Below are 20,721 nucleotides of genomic sequence, written 5' to 3'. Positions count from 1 at the left end.
AGATACTTATTTGTCAATGTTCACTGCAGCATTCTTCATGATAGCCAAAAGGTAGAAACAACCCAAATATCCAAGACAAGATAAATGGACAAATAAAATGTGGTAAATATATAAAATGGAATATTATACACCATTAAAAGGAATGACATTCTGTTACACCATGATGTTGAAAACATCATGCTAAGTCAAAGAAGCCAAACATAAAAGGACAGTATTGTATGATTCCACTTATATGAATACCAAGAACAGGCAAATTCTTAAAGACAAAAAGTAGAATGGTGGTGGGAGTAAGGAGGCATGAGGAATTATTGCTTAACAGGTATAGTTTTTGTTTGGGATGATGAAAAAAAGTTTTGAAAATCGTGTTTGTTAGTGTAACCATCTTACCCGACACTGTGAACGTAATTAATGCTAGTGAATTGTGCACTTAAAAATGGTTAAAATGGCATATTTTATGTTATACATATGCCTCTACAACAAAGTATTTTTGAAAAAACACAGAAGCTAACTTGTAGGGATTCTGACCAAATTTCAGCATCTTAATAATGATAGCAACAGATTGTAACACATTGGAAACAGGAATCCACGAGTCCATACTGATATAAACAAAGTTTTGTTTGTTTTTTCTTAAAGGGGATGGTGGAGAGAAGAGAAAGCTCTTTCTCACAACGGGAAACAGGCAACACTATGCATAATGAATACAGAAAGAACAGTCTAATTACAAAATCACCATTACAAACAATTACACTGATAATTCAGGCAAGAAACACCAATGAATACTATAACTAGTGGATGAAAATGGGATGAAGAATGGCATACTTGCACAGTTTCAAAGTATCTCCCCAACAAAACACCAATGTCAGGCAAAGGAAGAGGCCAACTTCACAGAAAGGAAATTTTGCAGACCCCATCTTAGTCAAGCGATAAAAAACACCACCAATAAGGGAACAAATCAACAACATGTGCAACCTAATAGGATGCAATAAAAAGAATACAGCATCACTTCAGGGATTGTACTGGCACAAATGCATAACTGAAATCTGATCATGAACATCAGACAAACCTAAATTGAGAAAGTCTACAAAATGTTTGCCCTGTGTTCGTCTTGCCTAAAACAGTGAGCCACAAAAATCAAGGAATGGACTGAAGAACTGTTCCAGATTAAGGAAGTCTACAAAAATATGATCTACGAATTCAGAGTAGATCTTTTTGCCATAAAACACATTATCGGGGCATTGTGGGAGACATTACTGGGGTCTCTAGTTTTTTAAATTATTCTCGCAACTTTTCTATAAATTTAAAAACTGTATCAAATAAAATGTTTTAAATAGTCTATTTTCTTTCCACAATATAAAGAATTATCATGTACACCCCAATAAAAACAAAAACACTAGTTGGCATGGTTTTCCTAAATACTCAGAACCTTATTTGCTTACCAATATATACAAGTATTCTCTGCATGGGTTACAATGCAATGATTTTTTCCCCCTAAAACAATTATTTTCTATTCACAAAGTCTTCAGTGAGATCATATAACAGGGAACAAACTACAGCCAGAAAGATGCTAGCCTGGAAAAGCATTAGCTTCTGTGATAACCTAATACCTGAAATGTCACTGAGGACACCCAGACATCAAGTGTAGGTACAGAAGATGTGGAAGAAGCCCCTTCTATACCACTACCATTTCATTTTTCTTCATAAAAAATGTTTTGTTTTTTATCTGTTTATGATCCACAATTCATACTAAAATGTAGGCTAATGAGAGCAGAACCTTTTTATCCCCAGATACTAGAAGAATACCGGACATGTACCAGTCACCCAATAAATATTTATCAAATGAATGAATATACCATATAGAATGAACTCTATACCAAAAAATTTCAGAGTACGAGTACAGACAATACTCTCTGATCACAGAATAACTAAAATATACTATGTTGGAATCAGTATAAAATTGCTATCTATCAGGGGCGCCTGGGTGGCTCAGCCAGTTGAATGTCTGACTCTTGACCACAGGGTCACGAGTTCGAGCCCCACGGTGGGCTCCACACTGGGTATGGAGCCTACTTAAAAAATAAAAAGTTGCTATCTCTAAGAATCTATGGGATACAGTTATAGCAATTCTTAAAAGATATTTCAAAACTCTACTTATATTCATAAATAAGATGGAAAGAAAAATAAATATCCAAATTAAAATGTTAGATTTTTTTCAAAAATGGAAACGTAAGTGTTACAAGCCTTTTAGAAGACAAACTGAAAACATCTATTAAACTGTAAAATAGGGCGCCTGGGTGGCTCAGTTGGTTAAGCGACTGCCTTCGGCTCAGGTCATGATCCTGGAGTCCCGGGATCGAGTCCCACATCGGGCTCCCTGCTCAGCAGGGAGTCTGCTTCTCTCTCTGCCCCTCCCCGCTCTCATGCTCTCTCTATCTCATTCTCTCTCTCAAATAAATAAATAAAATCTTAAAAAAAAAAAAATAAATAAATAAATAAATAAATAAATAAACTGTAAAATATGTATGTCCTGTGACCCAGAAATTCCACTTTTGGCAATCTATCTCATAGAAACTAAAGTACTGTTTCATAATGACATCATATACTCAGACTTATTACAACACCGTTTTGTACTAGAAACAGAGTGAATATTCATCAATAGGTAAACAGCTAAATTAATTGGTATATCCACATGATGGAATGTAACTTAGCCATAAAAAGATTCAAGTAAAAGTTAAACCAAGTAACCTGGAGGGATTTCCACAAGCCACCGAATGAGAAAAGCAACTTACAGTATAATATTTCATTAACAACAAATACCCCAAATGTTTATGAATATAGAGAAAAATACAGTAGAACGTACACCCAGCTGTTAACATGAATGTGGGAAACAGGGAGTCCCATATGATTTTATTCCATTTATGTAAAATTATATACACACACAGGAAAATAATAAAGTGCTAAAAAAAGATAGGGAGAATAAAGATAGAAACAAACTATTATTTTAAAAATTGAAATAAATTAAAATCAATCTGAGAACTAACTGTTCCTTTGGAGTGAATATAAACCACTGGCTAATCTAATCAAGAGTTTTCTTACACTTTTGCTTTTCATATTTAGGTCTTTATTATACCAGATATTTTGATACACCAGGTCACTTTTTTTCCTCAAATGGATAGCCATTTATTCCAGCACTATTTACTGAGAAGTTCATTCTTTCCCCCATTTGATTTGTAGTGCCACTGTTGCTATATCCCAAACTCCTGGGTATATCTAGGTTTGTTTCTAGACTCCCTACCTTTTTCACTGTTTACATTACTATAGCTTGATAAGTTTTGATAGATAGTATATTGAGTTACTCATTCACATCTTTTTCAAGGCTACTTTTGCCATTTGGCCCTTTACTCCTTCATCGTAATTTTAGAAACAGCTTGCCAACTTCCATAGAGAAAAATCCTAGAATTTAGACTGGAACCAAACTGAATGAACATCTGAATTTGAGAATTGATATCTTCATGATACTGTCTCTTCCCAGCCAAGGATGTCATATATATATTGCTCTTCTACTCAGGTCTTTTTAAATGTCCCTTAGAAATGACTTGCAATTTCATCTACGTAAGTCTCACACACTTTAGTTAGATTTCTTCCCATTACTCCTTATAGTTTTTATGCTATAGAAAATATTTTTAAATTACATTTTCTAACTTATGCTAACAGCTGATTTCATTATACTGAACTTTTATTTTTTTATTAAAAACTTTTTATTTTTATTAGAACTAAACAGTTCTAATAAGTCTACAGACTCTCTTGGATTTTCTACATAATTTATCATCTGTAAATAGCTTTCTTTCATTCTATCCCTTACTACTTTATTTTTCTTGTCTTATTGTGGAGGCTGAGACCTCCATTACCAGGATGAATAGAAGCAGTGAAAACAGGCATCTTTGCTTTGTTCTGATTTTAAAGCAAATGCTTCTAACTCTACGATTCAGTATAGCAAATACCCATTTATCAGATAAAGGAAATTCTCTTCTATTCCTAGCTGTCTAAAACTTACTGTGTTATGTTTAACACAGTAATTATATTTTATTAAAGTATTTTTCAGCATCTCTTTTCTCTATTACTTCTTTTGGGAAGGCAGTCCTCCATGAGTGCATCCCTGCACGTCTCTGCTGTGTACTCCAAACTGTAAGACCTTGCCAACCACTGACGTTGAACAGTTTCTGTAGCTGGTCATAGAGACAATTAAATAGGTCAAGGTGACCACAGCATAACTACTGTGTGACTGCTCACTCTTAATGAAAGAAGGACTGGCCTGCTTGCTTCCTGCTTACTACAAAAAAGTAGCAAGCTCTTGACCCTGTGTTCTTCAGCTGCAGTGCATCCTACTGTATGCCCAGCCACCATCTCTGCCCACCATATCACCCTATGGGACTTGGGGGCAGGGAACTGGCACCACCAGGGAACTGGCTGATGTCCCTGATGACTGAGGTGCTGTGAGTAATCAGCTGCCTTGCTCTGATCTACTGAATCCTGTTGTCTACTTCTGGCACCTAGAGAGTTGTAGCAGTTGACTACTTTCCCTTGTATATAGGTTATTCTCTGAGAGTTGTAAGAAATCTTTTCTTTAGAGGGGGAAGGCAGTGGTAGAGGGAGAGGGAAAAAGAAAGAATCCCAAGCAGACTCCCCACTGAGCACAGAGCCTGATTCTCCATGAGGCTCAGTATCACGACCCTGAGATCATGACCCGAGCCAAAATCAAGAGTCAGATGCTTAACCGACTGAGCCACCTAGGCGCCCCCATAGGAAATCTTTAAAAAGCTCCTTTGTAACTTCTACTACTTCCTTTGTAAAGTCATTAAACAAACAAACAAAGAAACAAACTTGAGGGGTGCCTGGATGGTTCAGATCATGATCCCAAGGTTCTGGGATCAAGCCCTGCATCAGGCTCCCTGCTCAGCGGGGAGTCTGCTTCTCCCTCTCCCTCTGCCCCTCAAACCCTCCCCTGCGCTTGTTCACTCTATTAAATAACCTAAAAAATAAAAATAAAACAAACTTGATTAAATCTGTCCATCTTTTTTTCCCCCCTAACTATTCTATCAGATGCCTCTATAAGTAACCAAGGCTAACAATGACTGAAGTTCTTCCAAAATATGTTAATAAGAGACACTCTGTAATGACTCAACTATTCTGAAGGGGAAAAAAAGCCTTAACCTAATTAAGCAGATACCTTATAACCCACCTTACACATTAGGAATAATTTAATAATTAATTTGATGAGAATATACCAAACATTATTTTTTTATTACCAGTTTTCAAAATGCCAATAGATACAGAATGCTATTAGTGCTGTTATATTACAGTCATAAAAATATGTTTGTTGCTCTCAAAATTATAAATCCTAATAAATATTTCATCTACGAGCCTTGAGATTAGATTTCAACAGCAGACATCTCAGTGAATCAAGTATCAAAGTAGTTATGGTACTATGTTTATCATTTTACCTGTACTCAGGCTGTCGACTGGCAGAATGATCATCTCTTGTCCACCTATAGCCAGATTCATCCTGTAAAATAAAAAAGTTCTTTAGATATTTGTTTACATTATTTTGGTCAAGTAGGATATATCAGTACTACTGGAAACATCTCTAAGACCAAAATAATATGAGGACAAAAACACCTTTCTAAATTTCTCTGAGCTTCAAAGGCATAAAAAAGGGGGAAAAAAGATAGAGCAAGTCATCCATTTCAAAAAGTAATTTAGTAGACCGAGAACCTGTGGTACAATTTAGCTCTATGAAAATGCTTAAGGTATTTCTTTGGTAGGCCCTAACAGCCTTATTGCCAAAAACATGCCAACATCACAACAGCTAAGGACCATTACAAGAACAAAGGCCCAATTTAAATTTAATCAAGCATACATTTCTCGACCTTTCATTTTATTTTCCTTCTGTCAAGTTCTATCACCAATTTTCAAATTCAAGCCCAATGAAAAATTTACTTTCCGTGGGGTGCCTGGTTGGCTCAGTCGTTAAGCATTTGCCTTCAGCTCAGGTCATGATCCCAGGGTCCTGGGATCAAGCCCCGCATCGGGCTCCCTGCTCAGCGGGAGGCCTGCTTCTCCCTCTCCCCCTGCTTGTATTCCCTCTCTTGCTGTGTCTCTCTCTGTCAAATAAATAAATAAAATCTTAAAAAAAAAAAATTTACTTTCCCACTTTTGTTCAAGTTTTCTTTTCTCATCTTGATTCTCATTAAAATCTATAATTGGAAACAATATAGTAAGAACCTATCACCTACCGAAAAGCTATATTAGAGCAAGATGTGACACTAAGTTTAAAATTAATGGAAAAAAAGCATATTTTGTCCTCTAAAACAGATACATTTGAAAAGGTACATAAAAAAAAAACATAGTAATTCATGCCCAATTGCTTTAAAATTATATATAGAACAATATAGAACAAGAATTAACAATACAATAATGTTAATTATTCACAATCAGAAATACTAAATCAGGTAAAATAAATACTATCTTCATCTTCCTCTTTAGCATCATATACTCTAACATAAGAGTAATGTATTCATCACTTTCCTCCCCAACAGTAAATATAAACAAACAAAAGAAAAAACTCAACAGCTATAAGATATTAGATCAAATAAGTAGTTTTCTTTATATAACTGAACTCAAGATAAATTAGTGTCACAGGAGTCCTAAGGATATCAAATGGACTTATTTTGTTTGAAGTGAATATAAAGAGAAAATGTTGTATAAAGTAAGAATAAACACAACTTGTAACAAAAAACTAATGTTGATGCTACAAGGTTTTAGGGAAAAAATCATATTCATGAGGATTCAAATACAAATTGATCCAATGAATCCAACATTCCCTATCCACATTAAATGGCCACCTTTGGTTTTCCTAAGAGGGATAACAACTTTATGTAAAGGCCAGTATTTTTGTTCCTCAGACTACCTGGAATAATAGCTCCGAAGGCAAAATCCAGTATTTCTAGAATAGTGATAATGTACAATGTTTACCTGTCAACACCAAATTCCTCTCCCTAAAGGAACAGCAAGATATTTAAAAATTGAACAAAACAAAAATCCATTCTAAGAGAAGGAAGCTATGCACCCCAAACTTTAAAATGACAAGAAAACACTGAATAGTCTCATTACTACTTTAGAATTGTCAAGGATCACCATGATGCAGTAGTAAGAGAACTGGACTTCCATACATACCCAACCCTGGGTAAATCACCTTACCTCCATTTCTTTGAGGGCAAAGTATGGAAAGTAATTCCAACAGCCAATGTGAGGTCAAATTTTAATATAAACAGTGTTTGAATATGTACTGTTAATTGCAATATTATATAGTAGGGAAGGGGAAAAGAGAAAATATAAGTAAACAGTCTAGCAGAGGAGTGATGTAAACACACAAGCTAAGTCAAAGGAACTGCATCAAGGAATAGTTGTAATCAAGTTCAATGACAGATTATTGCAACATTAAATACATACTTCTAGATTATTAAAGATGATCAAGAAAAATAAAATACAATAGCAACAATAATGGTAATAATAGAAGCTAACATTTAAAAAGTGTTTATTTTATATAGGACAGGCAGTGTTTTGAGAGCTTTCTACTTTGAGTTACTAAGTAAACTTTAGTAAGTATAACAAAAATGAGACTGAAGCTCAAGTGTAACCCAACCTCACCCACAGCATCTCATCATGATGAAAATAATCAAAGTAATTATAAGTGGATACATCCAGTAAGAGATGGTAACCACCTGCTGCTCATCACTTACTGAGTACCAAGGCAATGTAGATTATCTTTATCTGCTTCTGCAAATTCTTGCCAATTTCGGGGATAAAAACACAGGCTAGTTGGAATTAATGTCACTTAGATAGAGCTACCCAGAGTGGCTTACCCACTTTGTCCCAAGATTCTCCACTACCAGTTCCCATTTGACAGCTCTAGCAGGCAACTCAATAGAGCATCAAGCAGGAAGTGTTTATTCAACTGCCTTCATGGCCAGTCACATAAATTTCAAAAATTACATGATTTTTAAACTTATAAAAAATAACAATTAGTACACGGGGGAAATTTACATACTCCTCTGTGAGGTGGACCACTTCTTCGATCATGAGAAAAACTGCGGCCCTCGTCATATTCTTGGTAATCAACATGACTGTAATATCTACTGTAGCTTCCTTCACCAGGTCTGTCTAGCAGTGATGGTTTCTTTGGCACAATATTAACTACTCTATGGTAGCCATCCTAAAACAGACAAAAAGAAATATATAAAAATCACTAATTTCTCTATTTGGTTTTGGAAAGGTTTTTAAAAAGTACAGGAGTTCTTATCCTTAATCAAATAGAGTAATGTATAAACAAACAAAAATGCATTAATGAAATAACATGAATATAACTAATAGCAAGGTTTTCACATGGATTAAAGGAAATAAAACTGTTCAATGAAGAAAGCCAGGTGTTTAAAATAACAAGCAGCAATGCTAAAAACCAATCATAAATAAAATAAAAAATAGAATGTTATTGTTTTAATAAAAAATAAACTACAGAAAGAATGTTACAGTAGCTCTAATCCTAATTGCCTAAGAATTTTAGAAACAAAACCATTTAAGATAGCACACATCTTTAGTCTACTGTGTTTGAACTATACTGTTTTGAAGAAATACAAAATCTTCACACATAAGGAACAGCAAATAGGGAGGTAATACTAAGCTAGACCATCAAGAGGAAACATTCTGCTATTTCTCCAGAAGCACTGGAGAGAAGAGAGCCTTTGATTTCACAGGTCTGGAAGCAAAATAAAACCTGATATAAAATTTGAACTGATTTTCCAACTAGTATGTTGTTAATATTTTAAAGTTTTAGCAACTAAATGGATTTTTTTGTGGGGTTGGGAAATTGGACAGAGGGAGAAGAATACCTCTCTTGGGTTAGTAGCTGCTGTGAAATAACTGAACAAAAAGATGATTATCAACAGTAAGAACTAGAGAGCTACAGAACATGTATTTGTAAATAATCTGGGCTTGAGCATTCATGGTATGTCTTTCTACCAATATCAACTGAAATATATGTGAAAGAAATTAGAATGCTATCAAAGTATAAGACATGATCAATTTAAGTTAATTGATTTGACAAAATAAAAAAATAAAGCCCAACATTCAGGGCATTACTATTCCATCTTTATGTCTCAGTTTCATTATCTGTACAATAGATTAATACTAATACCTACGTCAAGGAGTTGCTGTGAACTAAATGAAAAACAGATTGTAAAGCATTTAGTACAATGCGTAGGACACACTAAGTGCTCAAAAATGTTTGCTGTTTGGATTACCTTTTTCAAGTCTAGGTGAAACACAATTCCTCAAAGTATCTATTTCCTTAAATTACTTCTTAGCATTAATAACTACAACTATTCAATTATTAAATTACTGTGTCCTATTCAAATTTCCCAATGGGTAGCAAATTTATTAATGTGCTGAGAAAAAAATAAAATCAATAGTTACAACTATTTGAGAGCTAAAAGGATCTACCTAATTTTTTCCTATAAGGTGGTTTCTTTCTTCAGTATGTGAGATATTACATTGTAACACATATTTTGTATGTTGACATAAAATATAATAGACAAATGAACCCATTGACTCTGTCTTGTAAAAACTGTCTTTCAGTAGAGATTTCAATTAAATCTAAGCAACCATTGAGCCTCTAAAAAAATTCAACGTTAAACCAAAATTAGCAACTTTATAATTTATATCATTTTCTAAATCAAAATTTCTGTTATTCATAAAATTAGAATCACTTATTTCTCCAATTCCAAGAAACCATAAAATTCCATCCTACAATATCCTTGTTTATTTGTATATATTTATTTGGAGGGATAGTGGGGTAAGCATGCATGTCTAAACATTTTTATGAATAGAGAGATTATTTTACAAAGCAACCTTTTCCTTTGTTCAAAGTGATTTTAAGATTGTAAAATGCATATGGTAAAACTTTCAAAGAAGAAAACTCAAATCACATTTAGTCATAGATTTAACAAATTGTTTTTTCCACATAATAAATGAAAACAATCATTCCAAAGTTGTTAATCAGCAACAGAAAGAAACTCCTAATGACAGTTCTGTATCTAGCAATGAAGCTCAAAACATTTCCTTTGTTTTGAAAATATTCAAATGTAAGTACCTTATACCATCTCACCTCTATAGGCATCTATTCTTTTTTTTTTTTTTTTTTTTTTTTTTTAAAGATTTTATTTATTTGCCAGAGAGAGAGAGAGGGAGAGTACAAGCAGGGGGGAGTGGCAGGCAGAGGGAGAAGCAGGCTCCTTGCTGAGCAAGGAGCCCGATGTGGGACTAGATCCCAGGACCCTGAGATCATGACCTGAGCCGAAGGCAGATGCTTAACCATCTGAGCCACCCAGGCGCCCCTATAGGCATATATTCTCAAAGAAAACTCCCTAGTTATATGAAAAGATTTAAGGAAATGAGGATGACTATAGGAGTCTGTGATAAAGCAAGACTATATTATCAGAAAGTTCCTATCTTATCCAGGTATACCATTCAAGGATTTTTCTTTCCAATTAAATCCATGATGGGAGGGAAAGATTTCAGAATTTTTTTCAAAAGCTTTGTTTATAAAAAGTTCAAACAGTATTTTATATTACCTGCAATGCCAGACCTGATTGGAAACACCTGAATTCTCATACAAATTTACATTGAGCTATAAACGTGTAATTTTCCTTTCTAAATGCTAACAGAAGGACACAAGGCTTCAGGTACTTATATGGTTGGAGCCTCCATTTTAGAAATACCTTGGAAAACAATAGCACCATTATATACAAACCAGAAATAAAAATTATGACTTCTAAAGAATATCTTAAAAGATTTTTAAAGATAACAGGATCATTTTTAATTAACTTAAAAATGAACTCAATAGAATCAAAACATTTCTCTTATTTTAAATGCAGATATTTCAAATCTTGAGTTTGGACATAAAATTTGAATTCACCTCAATGAAATCAATTTTCATTGCTTCTGTTTATTATGAAAAATATGTACAGTATCCCATTAAGATCAGACTATTATCAACTTAATACAACTGTTACATATTTATACTATGTATCACTTTTTCATGGCTGTTACTAGAATTTCCAAAAATATGCATAAAATCTATCAGATCTGCTCCTCCAAAATTAGTATTAATGTTTTATGATCAGTCAGACCAAAATAAAAAAGTACATGTAACTCATTAAAAAAAAATTTTAAGTCGGGCGCCTGGGTGGCTCAGATGGTTAAGCGTCTGCCTTCGGCTCAGGTCATGATCCCAGGGTCCTGGGATCGAGCCCCGCATCGGGCTCCCTGCTCAGAGGGAGCCTGCTTCTTTCTCCCTCTCCCTCTACTGTTCCCCCTGCTTGTGCTCTCTCACTCTCTCTATCAAATAAATAAATAAAATCTTTAAAAAAAAAAAAAAAAAAAAAAAATTTTAAGTCTATTTTACTTAATCATTGATCTGTTCTGGAAGAATACAGAAAGCAACAACTTGCATATAAATTTAAATACTTTTTTGAGAAGTTATAGGTCAATGAAATTTACACTTTCTCATAAGTCACTATCTCAGGGGTGAAACAATTCCTACCATTAGGCCCACTGAGTTTCTGAAATAAGGATTGTTCAGTTTGCTTGTGCTAATGAAAATCTCATCAGGTTAAGATACATATCAAATTAGTTTTGCAATTTTTAAATCTGAAATGGTGATCATGTTTTGTTACAAAATAAGCAATTATTTCTTAATTTGCTATAAATTCCAATTTAGTAGAACTACCTCTTATGAGAAATACTTTCATTTCAGTAAGTAAAAGCACCGTTTTGTTTCATTCAATATTTAAAAGTCAAATTTTCCACACTAATGTTTAGTCTCACTCCTAACTGGGGGCAAATTATGAGGATTAGCGCACTTCTTTAAAAACATTTCTTTCCCAATGTCATTAAAATATACTTGGCACAAATTCTAACAGAAAAACATTTTATTTAAAGGAAAAATTTTAACATATAAGCTCCTCCTGTTAAGCATCCTTATCATTTAGAGACATATACTAAAATACTTATTGGCACTTGAAATAGGGTATCTTGGGGGCGCCTGAATGGCTCAGTCAGTTAAGCATCTGCCTTCGGCTCAGGTCATGATCCTGGGGTCCTGGGATCGAGCCCGGGGTCCCAGGATCGAGCCCGGCATTGGGATCCCTGCTCAGCAGAAAGCCTGCTTCTCCCTCTCCCTCTGCCTGCCACCCTGCCTATCTGTGCTATCTCTCTGTCAAATAAATAAAATCTTAAAAAAAAAAGAAAGAAAGAAAGAAATAGGGTATCTTGGATTTACTTCAAAATAATCTGGGAGAAAAGAAACTGGGGGAGGCACAGACAAAACAAGATGGACCATGAGTTGATAATTGCCACCTGGATGATTCATCCATGGGGAGTTTATTTTGTTATTTTGTCTACTTTTATATCTTTAATTTTTGTTATTATAATAAATGAAAAACTATTAAAACCCACTAACCTACCAGCAAAGTAACTAAGTATGATAGCACATGTAAATAGTTAATGCCATTACTCCCTAAAATAATCAACTTAGTATGAATGCAAGCTTCATGGGCATAGAAACCTTGGTCTTAATTCATTGCTCTATTCCCAGCACCTGGAACAGCACTTGGCACATAGTAGGCACTACATTCATAACACACATTCTGCTTTGCTATATCAACTTTGTTACTTTTGGCATCACATGCTTTTTATTAGAAAAGTACCACACAAACCACACATAACTAAAAAAATCTACTACACAGACTGGCGGACTTCTGCTTTCGAAAGCCTAAGGCTCCCTCACTCTGCTTCCTCATATTTTGTGACATGCATTTCTATAATAGCACTTATTCATTTAATTCACTCACTGAATTTTCAAAGAAAATGGTTTTGCATTTCAATGGCATTGGGGAATAATGGATCAAATATGTGAAACTGGAACTGCCCCAGAAAATCAGGACATTGTTACAGAATGTAGCCAAGAATTCCTCTTTCCTCTCTGGAAATAATGACAATAAAAAAAAAGTTAAGTTCTTGCAATTCTGTCAGCCAAGAAGGTAAAACACCTCCTAGGGCAGCTCTACATAAAATCAAAACTCAGCAGATGAACACTTAAGACTTTGTATTTCATGTGTGTAATTTTCAAATTTAGAAAAAGCTGTAAAAGAAACACTGCACTTTTATGATATGTATACCTGTGTAGTTAATGAAAAGCACACTTGTCCAGTTTACTTTGAGATACATCAAAAAATTAGATGGATTAAGTAGATGGATAAAGGACAGATGGATAAATACATGATACAGAAAGTTTTCATAAAATGTTAATAGTTGAGGGGCACCCTCAGTGGCTCAGTCGGTTGACTGTCTGCCTTTGGCTCAGGTCATGATCCCAGGGTCCCGGGATAGAGACCCGCATCGGGCTCCCTGTTCAGCGGGGAGTCTGCTTCTCCCTCTGCCCCTCACCCCGCTCGTGTTCTCTCTCTCTCTTTCTCTCACTCTCTCCCCCAAATAAATAAAGTCTTTAAAAAAAAAATTCTCTCTTCCCCACTCATGCTCTCTCTCTTTAAATAAATCTTTTAAAAAATGTTAATAGTTGAATATAAGTAGTGAGTAAATGGGAGCAATAAGAAAAAAAGAGAAATGCAATAAAATTGCTTTTCTGTTAGAGAACAGAATCCAGATATACAAAATAGAACATTATCTTGCTCTATCCCAGGCCCTAATGATAGCGAGTGCTCACTTTTTAAAGGATTAACTAGTTTTATATTTAGAAAAATAATCTGCCTTTTTAAAACTAAGTTTTTATTGAAGAAATACATACAAAAAGTGTATAAGTCATAAATGACTCTTGGATTAATTTTCACAAGGTAATTACACTGTATAACTACCACCCAGATAAAAAAACTGAACATCCCTAGTATGGCAAAAGCCTTCCTGTGCTCTCTCCCAGACACTGCTCCTCTCTCCTAAAAGTAACCACTTCCCTGGTGAGTTTTGCCTATTCTGAAACTTTATACAATATGTAGGAAATACAGGATATACTCTTATATTTGGCTTCTTTCTTTCAGTCTGATGTTTGTGAGGTTCATACATGTTGCTGCTTTTGCAATGGTCCATTCAGGTCCATTCATTCTAATTGCTGTGTAAATTGCACAATTTATCTACTCTATTGTTACACATTTGCATTGTTGCCAGCTTGGAGCTGTTATGAATAATGCTGCTTGTGAGAATCTTATACAAGTCAATATGATATACCAATATGGTTTTTAAAATAACACTAGATGATCTGCTTTGTAAGCAAATATTTTTAAACGTTAAAGAAATCATATTTTTATTAACTCCAAATTCAGGAATTATAAGTTCACTGATTTATATTTCTAGTTCTAGTGTCATTTATCAGTTTTCTAACCCAAGGATTCAGCAGGTCCTTGAAATCATATGTGAATATAAAATTACTTTTTTCACCCAAAGGCAGCAACAAATGACAATAGAATTATCTGTGGCTTTGTCACTAACAGAAATCATAGATATTTTCGTTATCACGTTATAGCTGTTGCAGTATCTCAAAATACCATTTATTCTCATCACTTTGAAAATATAGTAATGAAACTCTCACCATTAGCTCTTAATATTTAATGGTCTACCAAAGAAGTACATATTACTAGATTACAAATTTATTTTTTAATAGTTTGATAATTATATTCAAATATAAGTGGTCTCCTTTAATTTTGTGTATTTTATAGTTTTAAAAACCCTACTCTGAAAAGGGATCCATAGGCTTCACCAGACTGTTAAAAGGATCCATGGCACCAAAAAGTTTAAGAAACTTTGCTTTATTTAACTAAAATGTAGGTGTAACATACAAAGCAAAAGGATAATTTCCAAGAGTCATCAAAGGCGCATAATTGAGGGGAGGGGAGGTCTTTAAATTTCTAACCAAAATAAGGCCACGTTCACCAATAAAAGTGAGTCTTGAGGAAGGGGATGTGGGAAAAAGAAGGATTTATCAACTAAGGAAGGCTTATTGGGGGGATGAAGGGACCAATCTAATAGAATTAAATTTTTTTCTTAAAAAGGAGAGGAATGAAGCTATGCAAGGTCTGGGCAGGTTCTGTGCTCCCAGAAGAAAGGCATCTAGGCTCCTCTCCGTATAGGAGGAACCAAGTAGCCAGAGAATTTAGGAAAGTCAGATTTACCTTTGGGAATTTAGAGACAGCTGAGTAACTCTACTATGATTTTAAATGCACTTGTGGTATAAAATGTATCTATCTGCTTCCTGCTGATGAAATTATTTTATAAAGAAGCCTCTGTTTCACATTTACACACAAATGATATAAAAATGAAAATGTGTGGGTTTAGATTTTACTAAAATATCCTCATCCACTGAGAACTTCCATCACCTGTCATTTTACCTCAACTCCTGTCATCATCAGCAACTTCAGTGTTCATCTACGATCTGCATTTCCTAACTCTGCATAAGTCACCTGATAAACTTTTACACAACGCTGATGTTTAGATCTTAGCTGCAAAGATTAGGACTTAATTATCTGGATGGGGCCCAGACATTCGTATTTAAGAGCTCTCTGGGTGACTCCAATGTACAGTGAGGACTGAAAGCCTCTAATCTAAATCCCTGATCCAAAATCTAGCCTCCAAGTTTTCCTGATCTCAACTCCAATAACATTCACCCACCCTCTGTCCCTACCATCATCCACTGGACTTTAATCACCCAGAACTGTCCTCTCCTGGAAACTCTACACTTCAAAATATCAATTGCCTATCTTTCTACCACACTCTGGTCTTCAGCCTCACTGAGCCCTGCTCACTTCTTTCAACCCACTGTCCCTCCCACAGCCTTACCTCCTTTCTGAATCAGCCTGTAACACATAATATATTACCTCAGTAATTCTCTGAGTCAGAACCTTCAATATCCTTATCTTCCTGAGTCCACCACTCATCATGCAATCTTAAATCAATACAACAACTTGCTTTCTCCACTCCTAAACTGGGCTACTTAGGTAATAAAGCACACATTCCTGCAGACTGGTGCCCCTATAATACTACAGTGCACAAGCCCACTGCCCCTCAGTCTTTTTAAACATCTCTAGTGAGGAGATACCAACAATGGCTACTCCCAATTCAAGGCTGGCCTTAAGTCACCCTCTACCACCTGTACTTTCAGGGGATGATCTTGCTACCCCTTCAGAGAAAACAAAGGCTATTAGGTATGAACTTTCTCAAATCCATTCTCACACAATGACCTCGAGATCTGAAGGGCCCTTCTTATGTCTTTAGGACAACTAATTATTCCCATCTTAAAATTCACTCCTCCCCAGCGGCCTCCAATCTTAACTCTGAGCCAACTTCCACTGCAGTGTGTTCTATGACACAACACAGCATGCATAAATAATGCAGCATGGTGTAATAAATGGTGTAATGTAACTTTTTCCATGATTTGATCATGAATATTTCCCACTGTTGTCTGAAATTACATTTCTGTATATAAATCCCTGCCTACATTTTATGGCTTCTACAACATTCTACCGACTTCTATAAATGTTGTACCATTCAACACTCAGAAGTGTTTTGAAGATTAAGAAGTTTATATATAAAACCCCCCACTTACAGTAAGCAGGAACTAGTTAAATATGTAATTATAGTAAGTTACCACTTAAAAGTCATCCCCTCTCTAAATGTATCTTATTTTATAATTTGGAGTCATGTGTTACATTAAGGGAAAAAACCTAATTAGAAAAGGGAAAAAAAAAAAAAGGCAATTCCCCAAAATTGAAAACAAACTAAAACAAATCCAACTATATATCCAGTTGGTGGCATAACCACACAGAAAATTCTTTTAAGTATCCTTGAAATACAAATTCCTACAGGATATATCATTAGAAAGGTAGGGGTCCTAAGAATTTTTTTCCTAAAGTCATCCCTTTTTCCATCCCTGCATTACTCCCACATCATGTTTATCTATATCACTTTGTTTTGTTTTTCTAGGTAAACTATAATTTTATCAAATTGAATTTAACTCAAAGTTTAATTAGAAACTACAGTCTATAATAAATATATAATCTATAAATAAAACCTGGAAAGAAATGACCTATAGTAATAATTAAGTCTACCCGTTCTGAAATATGGTAGGCCTCTTTCTTTCCTCCTTTTTTTTTTTTCTCATTGTCAAATGATCCTTTATTGAAATATTTCCTTTGTAGTTCTTAACTAGCTGGACATTCCATTGCACCACTATTGATGTCATCTATGATGTCATGAGGATGGCAGCCAACAACATTGCAGCCCACAGATTGGGCAGTCCCCAGGATCTCCTTAATGGTTCCAGAGAATTCTCTGGCTAAAGATCAGTGATGCATCTATCGAGCAATGTTGACAATATCATCATAAGTGATATTTCTACTGTGCTTAAAGTTTTTCTGCTTCTTTCAGTCTCTTGGCAGTTCCTTGAGGGCTTTGACAATCAGAGCAGAGGCAGAAAATACCACTTCAATCTGGGCCTGTCTTTCTGAATGGTCAGTTTCACTGTAATCCTCAGATCCTTCCAATCATCAGTTGCTTCAGCGAGGTCATCACCAACCTCTATTGGAGAAAGACTCAGGAGGCCAATCTTGGGGTCCAGGGCAGACATGGCACCAACTTCCCTATCAGTGCACCCCAGGTATATGACTTGGATCTTGTTGGGGTTGGGATCTCGAACTTAGGCAGCATGGTGGAGGCAGCTGGTGTCAGGATGAACCCGAATGTGGGACTACCAAGAGAGTTGCACCTTCGCCTCCTCTAAGCCAAAAACCAAAAAACCCATCTTTTATCATTTTAGATCAACACCAGCCTAAGCTGTAACCCAGGCCAAAAGACAATGCTGAAAGTATATTATCCATCTAAGTGGGTTGTAGGACTTACTCAGAATACAGAAGTAAAAAAAAAAAAACAACATATAAATAAATATTTGTGCCCTTTGATGGTGTATGATGAATCTATAATATATCCACATAGTATCACCACAACCCAAATCCCCTGGTGCTTAGAAGGCGCCTGTGTAAAAGTTTAAGATTGACAGCTTCTTGACCCTCCCCAAACTTTCCCTTGGGTCTCTGCAGAGGATTTTGGGGAGAAAGTGCATATATTCACTCAATAAACATTGAACTCCTACTATGTGCCACATACTAGATGGTGCTGGGAATACAATAATATGCAAAATAGCAAGCTCCTTGAGAAAAGCCCTAATTAAAAATTTCCAATTCCCAAAGCAACAGAGAGACAAGTAAGTAGGACAGTATACTAAAAGCTGCCTGTCTGCCCCTGATCTGCCCCTACTTCATAATTTCACATATCCAATTTGCAAACATTTTTAGGAATACAGAAAAATAGGTGACAGCCAATAGTAGGAGCAGGTGCTTAAATACTCCTTCATTAACTGACAGTCCACCTTTATAAAGCCTCAAATTTTCTTCACATATTCAATATAAAAATCCTCCATTTTAGAAATTTAAATAAGAAATATGAAATATAGATTATCTACATAAATGTCTTTTATTTTCAAACTTTTAATTTTTAAAATATAAGCTTAATCTGTCTATATTTCAACTTAGACTGGTCAATTTTTGGCACTTAAAAGATTTTGCTAGGCCTAGCTTTGATGTACCAAATTCACTTAGATACTAGGTTTTGAATTATTCTACATCAGTAGCAACTTACACTGGGGTGATTTCGAGGAGGTACTCGTTCTCTTGGAAGTCTTTCATAGTCATATCGTCCTTCAGACCACATTTCATCTCTTCTGTAAGCCACTAAACAAAAAGAAACCAAAGAATTATGGTTTTTATGTTATTAGAAACAATAGAGAAGATTTTTAAAAGAGTAGTTACATTTTTTTTAAGTATCTCTGGAAAATATTTGTTGGAATGTAAGTGACCAAAAGGAAAAAAAGAACGATTAAGGCAATTCTTCTTCCAAACAATTCGGAAATGTTCTTTCTAAAAAAATGTAATAGAAAGCCCCATGCTCCATTTCAAAGTCTATTTAAAGCTTCAAAGAGCTTGTTCCCAACAACTGTGATAAAAAGATCCATAAGACCACAAATATCTTTTCATTCTTATACTAAAAATTAGAAAAGATTCATTTTCATGAATAATTTACAATGCTGATCAGCAATGCTGCTCCTATTTCCTGGTGGATGGTTTCTATAACACCAGTTTCTAGTTTTGCTGCATTCCTAGAGCTTTATCTCTTCTATGTGTTCAATGAAATGGTTTTAACTGAGAAGTATTAAATAAACAATCCTATAAAAACACTCTCAACAAACCCTGAAATAAATCACTCTCGATTTTGCTTTTAATGCTATAAATTTATTTTAATGCAAAGGCACTCTCGTAAAATTTGAAATTAAAATAAAAGTTATGTCAGCATTTTTCATGTTTGGGATACAGAGAGAAGCCTCCTCCTTTGAGAGCTGATGTGTTCTGGATAGAGGGCTAATGCAGTTCACTATAGAGTCCAGATGAAAACAATATGTGAACAGGCAAAAGACAAGGTAAGCAAGACAAACAAGAGATGATGAGCAGAGGGTGCAGGAAATAGCCTGAAGGTCATTTATATAAAGTGGCAACACAATGGATCAGGGGTTGGCAAACTTTTTTATAAAGGACCAGACTAATATTTTCAGCCTTGCAGGTCATAGGTCTCTGTCACAACTACTCAATTCTACTGTTATAATATGAAAGCAGCCATAAGCAATACATATAAATGTAGGGGTGTGGCCGTGTTCCCAAAAAAAATTGTATTTACAAAAACAGGCAGGCACTCCACAGGCAGCAGCTCAACCACCAGAGTAGATGAGAAATGGTTAACAGAACAGAACCAGGAGAAAGTGAAGCAGGTTCTGACCCAAGAACTATGAACCATCCTGATACACAGAAGGATAATCACAAGTGAGAAGTGAAAAATGGGACAAGTACTAAGTCAGGACCTTTGTAGTACATAGAAAATAGGGCAACAAGTCGAGACACATAGTCTGCAGATTTGTGGAAAAGGAAAATTTCTCAGAGAAGATACATGTCAAAAGATTTTTGGTGGCTCTTTATAATGTAATAGCACTAAGAGCGGCGGGGGGCGGTGGGGAGATGACATTCCATTTTGGCAGTATAGCATTCTAATGGTTTAGGCTAAGAAAAAAAGCAAAGGCTGGAAGATGAGGGCAATATTTTTTGACACTATCCACAATACAATCTTAATTTTCTCTGTAAAAACAGATCTACAATATTTTCTAATAGAAACAGACGCAATAAAATGAACTAACTCAAAGATGCCTAGAAAAATCTTAAGTTACAAATTAGCTTTTAACATACATAAATCAACCTAAATTCCAATCCATAATCAGACATCATCAAGAATGTTATTTCAGGGGCACCTGGGTGGCTCATTCGGTTAAGCACCTGCCTTCAGCTCAGGTCATGATCTCAGGGTCCTCTCCCTCTGCCCCTCTGCCCTTCTCCTACTCTGCACGCTCTCGCTCTCTAAGTAAAATCTTTAAGAAAAAAAAAAAAAAGAGAGAGAGAGAGAATGTTATTTCAAAGTAACCAGTCCTTTAGGTACAAGAATTGATGGAAGCTT

The 20,721-nt window shown here is 35.2% G+C and overlaps 1 protein-coding gene across 10 annotated transcripts in view; it reads right to left on the bottom strand.

Annotated features, from left to right (window-relative positions):
* The window catches only part of PPHLN1 (periphilin 1), a 153,573-nt gene that overhangs the window by 124,205 nt on the left and 8,647 nt on the right, over positions 1–20,721 (bottom strand). For 6 of the 10 annotated variants that reach the window (XM_036065612.2, XM_036065610.2, XM_036065609.2 and 3 more), the window contains 3 exons: positions 18,808–18,899; positions 8,105–8,269; positions 5,499–5,560 (listed from right to left, as the gene is read on the bottom strand). In XM_036065612.2, the coding sequence (XP_035921505.2) occupies positions 5,499–5,560; positions 8,105–8,269; positions 18,808–18,879 (299 nt within the window). In that variant the 5' untranslated portion in view covers positions 18,880–18,899. The remainder of the gene's footprint in view (positions 1–5,498; positions 5,561–8,104; positions 8,270–18,807; positions 18,900–20,721) is intronic. The other 4 variants (XM_036065619.2, XM_036065617.2, XM_036065615.2 and 1 more) reach the window with 1 other exon arrangement.

This window comes from Halichoerus grypus, chromosome 6, assembly GCF_964656455.1.
Source record: "Halichoerus grypus chromosome 6, mHalGry1.hap1.1, whole genome shotgun sequence".
NCBI lineage: Eukaryota > Metazoa > Chordata > Mammalia > Carnivora > Phocidae > Halichoerus > Halichoerus grypus.
Note: the sequence above shows the minus strand (reverse complement) of the source record. Positions and strands in the feature narration are given on the sequence as shown.